The 12,369-nt window shown below is 40.6% G+C and overlaps 1 protein-coding gene across 2 annotated transcripts in view; it reads right to left on the bottom strand.

Annotated features, from left to right (window-relative positions):
- The window catches only part of TRPC7 (transient receptor potential cation channel subfamily C member 7), a 103,107-nt gene extending 91,100 nt beyond the window's left edge, over positions 1–12,007 (bottom strand). For both annotated transcript variants that reach the window (XM_081893274.1, XM_081893273.1), the window contains exons 1-2: positions 11,680–12,007; positions 2,117–2,896 (exon numbers count right to left, since the gene is read on the bottom strand). In XM_081893274.1, the coding sequence (XP_081749400.1) occupies positions 2,117–2,869 (753 nt within the window). In that variant the 5' untranslated portion in view covers positions 2,870–2,896; positions 11,680–12,007. The remainder of the gene's footprint in view (positions 1–2,116; positions 2,897–11,679) is intronic.
- Positions 12,008–12,369: the final 362 nt, after the last annotated feature.

The following is a 12,369-nucleotide window of genomic DNA, read 5'->3' on the forward strand; positions in this document are numbered from 1 at the left end:
TGCAGAGGAACCATATCAGCGTTTTTTGTTTGTTTGTTTAAGGGCAGCAGGTGAATTTCAGTAGCAGGGAAAAGAGGATGAAGGAACTAAGTAGTACGCACCGTGACTGTAGGATTTCTGATACCCACAGAGGGCAACCTATTGATGGTACCTGACTCCAGGTATCAGCAGAGCCAATGTACCCATTGAATGGAAGGGCTGGACTGTGCACAGTCTCTCAGGAACCCAAAAGCAAAACTGATAGAGAGCTTGGAAGGTATGGCATCATGGTACTTCTGAAACTGAAATGACTACATTCCCAAAGACAGACATTTGGGAACAGGTTAATAGATCGTTGGGGATTAAGTATCAGACTGTGACCATTTCAAGCACTCTCCAAGAAACCATAGCTAGAACTCTACCCTTCTTAACAGAAGCATGAATAACGTCAATGACTTTTCCAGTAAGATTTGAGATACTATGTTTGAAACTAGCTTTTCAGGATTTGGTTCAAATGTGAAAATATGTTGGGTTCTAATAGGGATGGGGGAGATGTTTGTTCCATTTACATTTTGAAATGCATAGGCCTCATCCATTGGTCCCTGGCCAAAATTATAGGATGGAACAGAGCCATGATCTTAAGTGTAGGCAAAGCTGGCATGGAATGGAAACATCCGCAGATTCTAACAACCTCCCAAGCAGAACCAAGAAGGGTTCTCATTTCCACATTCTGGTGATCATTGTTACCTGAGTGACCCAAATCAAATTGATTCATGTTTCTTTCATCCATACATCTAAAACCATCAATCTAAGCTGAAATAAAATTTCTTTATAGCAACTTCTAGAATGTTATCCTGAGCATACTAAGCCCAGGGAGGACAAATAGCTGGTAGCTTAATTCTTTATTGACAAAGTGCACATTTACGGTAGCTCTTAAGATGCATGGAACACACACACTTCCAACAACTAAATAGATGGCATCCCCTCACCAGGCTTGTGCTCCAAGCTGGACTTCTGGGGCAACAGCTTGACCACACCTCTGTCCAAACTTAAGTGCCTTCATCTGATGGGATGCATACAAGCAACCAGCATGGAAGTTGCTGCTGGGCCTTGCTCTTTAAGCCTCTCCTGGTCCTGGGGGACAGCAGGGAAAGGGATGGATGGGATTCCACAGCCCCCCCTCTCAGGTCCCATCTCTTCATCCACTTCTGGTGCATCCTGCCCTTCTTCCCTTGTCTCCAGCTGCTACGACTCTTCCCTGTCCTCCAGCCCCAGCCTTGTGTCCTGCACCTCCTCTTCTATCCCTGACTGCTCAGACTCTCCCCCTTCCTCCAGCCCTGGCTGCTGCCTTTCAAGAGGCACAAAACTGCACAAATCACTACTCGCTTCCCCTGGACCAGCCTCTGACCCTGCTGCTTCTGCCACACATTCCTTGGAGTCCTGCCAGTCCCTGATACATGTGCTTTCTCAAATGGTCAGACCAGGAGATACCTTAAATGTGTGTATGCATTTAAGGTGTCACTTTTTTGGTTATCAAATAGAAGCTGCAAAGGCCCAAGCAGAGATGCAACCATAGTTTTTGCGTGTGTGCATGTGTGTATGAAAATAATTTTAACCCTTTCCCTCCATGGTGCCATCCTACACCCTTCTTAATTTGCCACTTCGACATTAATAGCAGCTCTCTTCTAAGGATGAAAAGCTGTTTGGGGAGGGATTTTCACTGGGATCTCAGCACGGGAGGAACAGATCATTTCCCTCCCCTGCCCACCATGGTTCTGATCCTAATCCACCCCCAACATCATGGCTGCAATTTGAAAAACAAAATGCGGACATTTTAAACACATACATTTAACATATACAGTATTTTTCCATCTATAAGACGCCCCCATGTATAAGATGCCCCTTAATTTTGGGGACTCCAATTTAAGAAAATAGGGGAAGATCTACCCATGTATAAGACACCCCCAAATTTTGGACATTATTTTTTAGGGGGGAAAACCTAGTCTTATACATGGAAAAATACGGTAGTTTAGTTTGGTCTTACATTTTCTTTGTAAACTCTATGATATCATTACGTGTGTGTGTGTGTGTGTGTGTGTGTGTTGGAGGGGGAGAAAAGATTTTCATCTTGCATTACCTTAAATTCTGTCTCAATGTTGGCTAGTCTTGCCAGTTCGTTGCTTAGCTCTAAAGCGGTAAGAACAGGGTCTTCACTAGAAAGGGCCAAATAAGCAGCACTTGCTAATCCTTTGTAGGCATTCATCCTCGATCGCGAATGACTGAACGAATCTTTCCTTTGCTTCTCAAAGCATTCATTGCACTTACAGAAGTAGTCGTGGGGCCTTTCTATCCGTGCCCCTTTCAGTAGCAATATATGAACAATTTCATATTCCTGGCAATGAGCAGCAAGTATGATAGGAGTAATGTCATGGGAAAAGCGCGTTCCATCTTCATCATAAGCGTAAAAATCGTCGTCTCGTAGCTCTTGCTCGAGGGGGCTGAGAGTGAGACGTTGTCCCTGTGCAAAGGCCGGGTGGTTCAATATTGCTTCCACAATACGCACATATCCTTTGCTGATGGCTAACAAGAGTGCATCCCCAACGCGAGCCAGATTCTCCTTCTTCAGAAGGAGTTCAGTGACTTCCAGGTGTTCATTGCCCACTGCCAGCTGCAGAGCATTTTGTCCCATGTAATCAACACAGTTGAAGTTCAAAGTTTTGGATTCCTCCAGCATTTTCCGTACCACCGGGATGTTCCCATATTCTGCTGAATCCAAGAAGCGCTCTTCCTCAGGTGTCAAGCTGGTGCCTTTCTCATTGAACATGTAGGCTGGGCCTCGGGTGGCCTGCCTCCGCCCTTTCTCCCGGAGGGTGGTGTGCCGTCGATGCATGATTTTCAGATATGTGGTTTTTCAAGCCTGGGGGGAAAGAGCAGAATATAGTGGATTTCTAAAAGGCAAATGCTGTCTGTCTGTCTATCCATCTATTGATTACCTTGTGCTTGATCTGACTTTTATTTCCCAGTGATATCCATAAAAGAGTCAAGCAGAAAGTCTTAGGTGCTTAACTCTGCTATTGAAAGACATGTTTGTCATAGTCAGAATAAACCCCTTGGAATTAATGGGCATAACTAACTTAGGTCTATTCATTTCAGTGGGTCTACTCTAAGCTGGGTGCAACTCAAGGAAAGGTTTCTGAGACTGAAAGTAGAATTAGTTTAGTTGGCACCAATTGGAGATTTCATTTAAAGTTAATTTCTGGTGGACGGTGGGATATTTTTGAGAGCAGTTAAGGAAGGCTGTGTTAAACCTCTCCACCTCAAGTACTACAATTCCTGTCCAACTTAAAAATAAAAATAATAATTCCATGTTGTAACTACTAACTAAGCAATTAAAGTAACATCTACTTTGAGCTTAACTTCAACTGGATCATATTCATTATTTCAAATCATAAAGTTTCTTCTAAAGCAGGCACACAAATGCTTGTCAACATGGCATGTTTTAAAAGGATTTACCTATATCTTAATATACTGACCTGTAATGAATATTGGCCATACTTACAGGGTGAAGTACAGATTTGATTGTTGCTGCATCATCCAAAGTTATGAAGTGGCCATTAAAGGATCAGGCATATATCTGGGTTTGTTTCACTGAGATTTTCCTTTTTAAGCAGAATTTTACTATCACAGCACACTTTAATTACATAGAAACTTGGGATTTGGATTCAGAGATCAATAAAGTCAAAAATAATGTTTGCATTTTGGATGACACCTTCAAAGGCTCACACAAAGTGGAATTCACCACAGTAAATTGTATGGTCAATAATTCAATACTACTTGGAATCATTCCAGGGGCAATTAAGTACTGATGAAAGAAGGGCACAAGATTCAATAATTCATGGCAACATTCTTTTCCAGGTTCTCAGCAGTTTTACAATATATTGTTTGAAAACTGAAACTGTAATAGTAATATATAAGCCACGTTGCTTCTCTGAAGTAATTAATCTTCCTAATAGATTCCTACATCTGAACGTATCTTCTCCGCTGAGATCTAATGTCACAATTTAAAACCAAAGATTGCCAAAGGTCACCTATTAAGAAGATTTCCTTCCTGGAGAATCCCTAGGGATCTATGAAACATCACATCAAAATGCAGGTGTTCACTTAGTGCTCAAGTGTGATTTAGATGATAAATGGCTAGGTATCTCCAGTGGAATCCTAGAATTGCAATAGTAATCATCAGGTGAAATTCTATTGCTAATGAGAGAAAATATCTGCTTTATATTATTTTAGTTGTTATTTTTCCTCTATCTATCACAGGAAAGCGGGTAGAAAACCAAATATGAATGAGCTACCTCTTCTCTGTGTCATGCTAGGTCCATGCTGGTAGAGCAGCGATGAAGTTGGGTGAGACTGAGACCTCCTGTTCCATTTTAAACACACACACACACACACACACACACACACCCCTTCCCTCTGATTAATTAAAGTGGGAGAGAAATAAACCAAACCAGCTCTGAGACTGAAGTACTTTGTCCTATATTACTGGAGCATGTCAGGGGATCTTACAGCCTCTGGGACGCCCTCCCAGTGACCATAGGATCACAGGTTTGATGTCTAGGAAAAAGGGAAATATTTACTCCTAAATGCTTGATATAATTTAATTCTTTAGAAAAACAAGAACAAACCACAACCGGGATGGTTTAGAATATCTATCTTGTGCTATGGGGTTATTTCAGACACACAGCTCCCTAGAAGCTGGTAGAATAGTCAATTACCATACATCCAGGTTTTTTTTTCTGACATTTTTACTATTCAGCAAAATTAGCCCTGACACCATTTTTATGCCCCAAAACCAGGACATGTCAGGAATTTTCCTGACCTATGGCAAGTCTAAATTATGGTCCATTGTAGACATTGTCAAAGAGATATAAACAAAAAGGTGTGCTCAGCACCCACCCCCAAAGGGTCCAGACATATTAATTACTTTCCATAATCACATTTATTGTTAAACCAGGTCAAGAGAGGTGGGAGGGGTATGGAGCAATTTGATAGTAGTGAAATTTATTTTTGCCATCAGCACAGCCATTTCCCATTGAGAATGAATGGATGTGAGGGCGATCTGGCTGCGACATCTGTCACCCCATTGATCGCCATTGAGAATTAAATGCCAATATTTATGGCTAACTTTTTCAAAGCATTGGGAGGCTCAGTTCCAATTACTTGTCAGATGAGTTGGCTGTTTGGAACATTTCTGTAGCTTTCCAAAACACAAAGGATGAACAACAAAGCCAAACAGATTCAAAAGAGATCTAACTGAATGATGAGGAGTAAAAGTGGTGGTGAGCTTTTAATGAAACAATGGCCAAGTGTGGACTTGAACAGAGCTGGAGCCAAGAACCAGCATGGCTGGGCATGTGCCAGGGGCCCAGACTTCAGCAGGGGACTCAGTGACAAGGGCCTCCGGGACCTCCTGCAATGAGAATGTACACAAGACCTGAATAAGGTTGCAGGCTTATTTTGTGTGGCTGCAGACATGTGGGAAGCTCTGGTTGTTGGGAACTACATAGAAAAGCAAATGGCAGCCCCAGAGCTTAAGGAGAAACCTACATATGATCCCAAACAAGGAGATTGCTGGAGCAGAATGTATGGAAACCATCCTGTCAAAGGGGTAATTTCTTAAATACGTGACTTTCATGGGAGCTGAGAAAAAGTTTGACTGAAATGAAGTGGGGGAAAGCAAGCAAGCAAAAGTTATGGTAAAAATAAGTCAATAAGGACCAAGTCCACCATCTTGCAATTGCTTATCACTTTTCTGGTTTTGTATTACTTATTGATAGCTTTCTACACTCTACAAGGAGAAATCCCACATTAGGCTACATTCCCATAGTGTCTGCACACTAAAGCAGGAAAGTAGGGCTGCAGGCGTGGGGCAGAGCCATTCTCCTGATTGGCAACACTTAGCTGAAGGGGGGCAGGGCAATGGTTGGGTTGGGGCTGCCCAGGTGCACTGGTGAGAGTTCTGGATTGGTCTCTTGGTGTACCTGGACAGACTCAACCTCACCATTGCCCTGTTGCACCTCATCAAGGAAAATGGCAGCAGCATTGCCATTGTTGGGACAGCACCATGCTGGACTGGCTGTTCTTGCAACCAAGAGCCTTGTGGTACCTTCAAGACCAATATATTTATTAGATCATGCATGGGCAACCTGAGGCCCTCAGCCTACAAACAAAACCCCCCTGCAAGTGTTGAATTCAGACCTCTGTCAAGAGCAACCAACCTGTCCCCGCTCTGGAGTTTTGCTGGGTGAAAAGAAAGATGGAGAAGGCAAAAAGAGAGAGAAATGGGATGAAGCCAGCCATTTGTTATTTTGGCCTCGCCTTTTTCCTGACTTTTGTCCCACTGACAGCCAGCATGTGACCCCATAAAAAGACTAGCTACAAATGAATATTGCCTTTATCGTAAAAAATAATAAAAAAGTCCACTTCATCATAAGAATAAGGTCTAAAACTTTCTGGACTAGACTCAAGTTCATGGAATGCATAAAATGTCATCTCAATTTGGCAGGTATATACAGAAGATTATGTATATTGTTACAGATTGTGCTTAATGTATTGCCTTTCTCTCTGACTTCACGGCTTATACACTCACACGGTGCCACGTGCCTGGTACATGGCTGTAATATTTACCACATTTATTTATTTTTCTACAGTTCTTCCTTACACTTCTAAGCATTTGCCATACAAAATATCTGCTGTGTTCGCCTTAGTGTGGTACGGCAACATGAAGCTAAAATAATTCAAACAAAATTGTTATTGAAATTGAACATTCAGGCTGAAAACCTGACCAAAACACACAGGTGATTAAGTCCCATTGGATGCTATGGGACTTCCTGCTGACTCCACGAAAACATGCAAAGATTTATGCTATCACAGTTTGTAGTGTAGCCCAACTACAGAGATGAATGAATTATGGCTCTGGCTCTAGCTAAAGGGGGGGGGAGCCTTCAAAAGAAAATGATTTTCTTAACTTTGAACACTTCCAGGCATAATGTTTAGCCATCAATTCATGTTCTGTTAAAATATATTTGAGTTGCCTTTGAATTATGACTGGAGATTAACAGGGCAAACTGTAAAGTCAGTGACAGGAGATCTGCATGCTATTATGTTTTTTGTTTTTAAGTTCTTGCTCTGCCCTGGTTTGGGAACTAATCATATGTATAGAGTGAGCATGATGCATTCTTTAAAAAAAACAACTAATTGTGACTTGATTGCACCTATCTTAACATTTTTGTTTAATGGTGCTTTGCATTTAAATTACACTGTATTTGCATATTTTATGAAGGCTGCTAGTGATCAATCTCATCAGACACAGCAATTAAGATAGGGTACTTTTCTAGGAATGGTGTATTGACATTTGATGGCACTGGTGAACAATATTGTGATAAACAGTACTCTCCCAATCCTGCTCTAGTCATATTTTGTTGCTAGAATAATATCAGCTCCATTTCTCAGGTACAGTGAGGACTACATAGCAGTCACAATGTACAGTCTTTCACACAAGATGTGTGTGAATCTCCCTTGCTGCATAGGAACATAAAGCCCATTGATTATAATCTGAGTTTTTTTATTAGCTTTGTCTAGGTCAAAGTTATTCACAAGTGAGGAGCTTCTATGTGAAGAGACCATAGGGCTATATTCAGTGTTAGTTCTACTAAGAACAGACCAATTGAAACCAAAGACTTAAGTTAGGCCACATTCACACCATCCATTTAAAGCACTATGACACCACTTTAAATTGTCATGGCTTCCCCTAAGAATCATGGGAGTTGTGGTTTATTAAGGGTGCTGTGAGGAGACCCCATTCCCCTCCTGGAACTACAATTCCCAGAGTTCCCTGGGAAGAGGGATTGACTGTTAATCCATTCTGAGTGTTCATGTTCATCTCCTATTCTCCTACAGAGAAGCCACATCCATAGATGTAAAGGTAGCATATACAGACTACAATATTGTGCCAAATTATGAATGCCTTTGACCAACTGATTTCAATGACATTTGCATGTGCATAATTCCCCCAATAATTTTTTTATACCTGAATGAACTAATCATCTTTAGCAATTTGTAAATGTAATTAGTTTACAAATTGATAGCATACTAAAACAATTATAAATATGAAGTAAGATCATAGATGCTATGCCAATCCTTATCCCTAAACCTATTAAATGAAAATAAAAGAGGGAAATGAACAGGGACTCTACATACTTCCTTGGTTGGACTCAACAGGGCTTGTTTCTGAGCAGACATGTGTTTGTTTCCACTGCATGCCACTTATTCTAAATATTTGTTCCAGATCTGATCATGCATAACCAACATTTCATGCCTAGTGCATATAATTTTTCATTTTTGTTGTCCAACCTGATGTCCAGTCATTTCTTTATTGATGAAACTTATTTACACTTCAAGAACTCTAAAAACTATAGATTGTTTGGCCACAAAGCAGCTCCAGAGTTCCCCTTTTCACCATCATTTTGCATGGACCAAAACTGCATGAATATAATCTTAGAATAAGGTGATAGCAAGAGCAGCTTATAGGGGTTGGTTTATCTTCCCCTTCTGCTTGTTGCCAAAATGATGGGATTTTGAGAGAGACCCAAAGCACATGATCCAGATTGGCTTGTTGTATATTAGATCTCCATCACTGATCACTGACACTTCTTGAAAATGACTAAGGGTCCCTTTTGGGGGGGGGGGAACGTGCTGCGCCACTTTTTCAGCTTTGCTGCTCCTGCCCTGCTTTCTCCATCAGTCCACCAACCCCCTGCTGCTACTGCCACCACCTTCGTTTCCAAGAGTGTCACAGAGACACTGCACAACTACTTTAAAAAAGCAAAGAGTGGAGAAGTAAGAGGGATATTGCATTGACCAACATGGAGGACAAACCTGTGCGCATGTGGGACAAAAATCATCATTTTTGGTTGTCCCTTCTGCTGATGTAGGTGCAAAAGAGTGAAAAATGTAAATTCTACATTTCTCTGCTTCAGACAGAACCCAAGGAGCTTACATATGAACAAAAGCAAAAAGCAGTACATTTCTTCACCGAAAGTGTATAATTTGCACACAAGTATCATAGCTCTTGTCATTGCACTACAATGTCAAATATCATTCAGTTTCTATTAAGTAGGTCCTCATGGACTAGCCCCAAGAGATCCCAGGGACACAGCTGTGTGGAGGTAGAAATATTGGAGGGAGGGGGGAAAGAAATGTACAAGTATGTGGTGGCGAGTGAAAATGGTATGGAGAGAAGAGAGAAGAACAAGCATTCTAGCAACCTAAAACGGTCTTATCGCTGTTCAAGCCCATTGCCTTCCAGGTGTCTCAACACCCATTCTAACTCTTGTACCTCCGATATTGTATAGCTTCTAGGAATACGATTCAGTGTAAGTACTTTCAGACATGTACACAAATATTGGCAATTGGGCCTAGGGTCAGCTTATCAGTAAATCCTGCAGAACAATGTAAGTCCTGTTTCATTTGTCTAGCAATTATGCATCATGAAGAACATAGGCATATATGTCTATTTAAAGTAGTCCATCATGATAACTTTGCTTGGGCCTCCTGCACTTGTGAAGGCAATGCCTCCAATGAAAGCACAGGAATTTTGGAACAAAGCCAGTAGCAAATATGTGGTTGTTTTATATTCATTGACTTTGCAGGACTCATCAGTCCTTGGACAAATGTCACTGATGGATCTTCACCAAAGTCTATGTACATAGGAAATAAGATAAGATTCACAAATTAATCTATGTCATACTTGCTATCAGAAACCCATTAATTTCATTTCAGTCCTCCCCTTTTTTGGCCTACCTACAGTTTGCCTGGCAGATACTTATTCTCATCCTTCGGCAATGAATAAGTGAAGTTTTACTTCATGCTTCAACCCTAGTTGAGAAGCATCTTTGAGCTTGTTCATGTTACACCTGGCCTTATTCCCCATAAACTATTTGAGAGCAACTTTCTACTCCTCATACCCCTTTTCCCTTTTGAAGCCTTCCACTCTTTACAACGAAGCCTTCAAAAACCACATGATTAGGATTCACATTGTACATTGAATCAATAGAAAATTATCCTGACTACTATTATGCATCACTTTTACATGCTCTTTCATTTGCCCTTGATTTTTACAAGAGATATCATTTAGAACTGAAGCTTTAGGACACTTACTGCTATTAAGTTATCACCATGCCAATGAGTTTTGGGTGCAGAGTCAACAGCACTTTGCTATAGGCCTTCATAATTTGCCATGAAAACCATGTAAGCATATAAGGTGCTTTGCACTCTGTAATTCTATTACTTCCAGGGTGTAGGTGGGTTCATGTACTGCATAAGGCACACTAACAGAAATAGTAGTATCAACTTAGCAGTATGTTGTTATTCTGAAATGCTATACAAATAGCAATATCCAGAAGCCATTGTTCAAGCAATTCTTGTTCCTGTGCAAACTATTGTAACTCTTCCAAGATTTGTGCCTCATTTCGTTGAAGGTTATAGCTGCCCATTTATTTCAGTTTGCTTTGGTCTCCTCCTTGGTTTAATTAATGATGTGCTCTGACAGCGTAAGACTTGATCTTAGGTTTTCATAAATGGATCCTATTTGAGATCCAAGCTTTATATAGAAATTCAGAGATAAATTATTTCAGTTGGATCATTTGTTTTTATTTTCCTGTCATTTCAAATCTTATCCATCTGCTAATTTTTAAAAAGTTTTTTTAAAAAATTAAATTCCAGTTTTAAAATTTAGAACTGAGAATAAGAAAGAACCCAGTTGTGTAATTTAAACTACTCATTTAAGCATATAGCAAAATACTATCTATACTACTAGGATTATTTTTTTGTTGAAAATGTAGAGTCTTAACATTGAAGCTAATGTAAAAATTCCCTTTCTCGCCCCAAGTGACCAATGTTAATTAAGCTGCTATAGTAAGACTTCCTGAAAGTAATGCTAAATCTACAGAGACTGAGTTCTGTGTGAAACTGGCGTTTGAAAATATATTTTTCCCTGAAAATCCTCCAAGTTTGCAAACTATCAGAGTACAAATAGCGTTTATTCAAACATTTTACTTTTTTTTATAATAGTCACAGGAATTATGTTTTTCCAGTAGATGGCAGCATAATTTTGGCATTATATCAGCCTCTCTAAATATCCTTAATATTCACAATAAATGCTTCTGTAAACCTGTTTTTACTAGTCAACATCAGATTAATTAACTAACAATTTCCTTTTCCAAAACTTTGAAGGAAATACAATTAAAATAAGATCTACAAAACTGCACTTTTCTCCAGCCCTAAGGTTATGGATAGCACTACATCATCTCTCCTTATCCAGTGTACCTAGCACTGATTTTATTTTAGAAGTAAAAGCCCACATTGAAGAAACAGGGAAACAACCAGACATTGCTAAGAAGTGTCAAATTACCCTTTTGTGTTCTACTGAGAATAAATCTGCATTGTTAATCTACACAAAGTTAGGTTTCATTCAGACAAAGGGCTCACAAGATTCCTTTATGAGAGAGAGAATTTGCACTTTAGAAGGCACCAGGAAATATTTCCTTGGGCATAATTAAAAACTGATTCAAGTTGCATTTCACCTTAAAAAGCGACAGCAGCACAGACCCATCCCCTATACAAAAGCATCCCCCATCTTACATTTATCATCCGAGGCGTGGGATCCTTTCCCCTCTAGATGTCTGAAGTCCAAGGTTGAACGGCAGGCTCAGCGAGCTCCATGCTTGTCACTCAGGTCGGCGAATCTCTGTCCGTGGTGCTGAAAATGTTATTTAATCTGGGCAAGCGGGACCCTTCAGAGGCAGAAGCTGCAAGGTTGAGCGGCTCTGTCCCTCGTGCAGCAATAGTACGCTGAGCTACGGATAAACTGCAACATTGCTACCACCTTCGCTCGACGGAGGAAATTTCCCAGGGAACCTTAGGGATTTAACCGTGCCTTGCTGATGTGTGGTTTCCTTCTCTTCTTGCTCTTTTGCTGGCTGCTTTGGCAGTGAGAGAGCTTACCCTCCCTCCCATCCTACTCGCCTGACCCAGACCTGCTCTATGTGTGCAGCGTCTATACCCATCTACACTCCTCTGTTTTCAATTATTATATAATGTAATTTTTTAAAAAAGTTCCCTCTCATTCAGTCCAGAATGATCCCTTACAGTTGTTTTGTTTTGTTTTGCCTGGGAAATAAAATAGGCATGCAGGGAAAGATTCCTGTTAAGCGTCACAGAAACATCAAAGGAAAATACCTGGTATGAAATGATACTTTGGCAGCCATCTGTGGCTTTACAGCACTCACACCTCCCATACAAGCTGCATTTAATGATTATCTCGGGTATCTG

The sequence above is a fragment of the Podarcis melisellensis genome (assembly GCF_964234715.1).
Source record: "Podarcis melisellensis genome assembly, chromosome: 2".
Lineage (NCBI taxonomy): Eukaryota > Metazoa > Chordata > Lepidosauria > Squamata > Lacertidae > Podarcis > Podarcis melisellensis.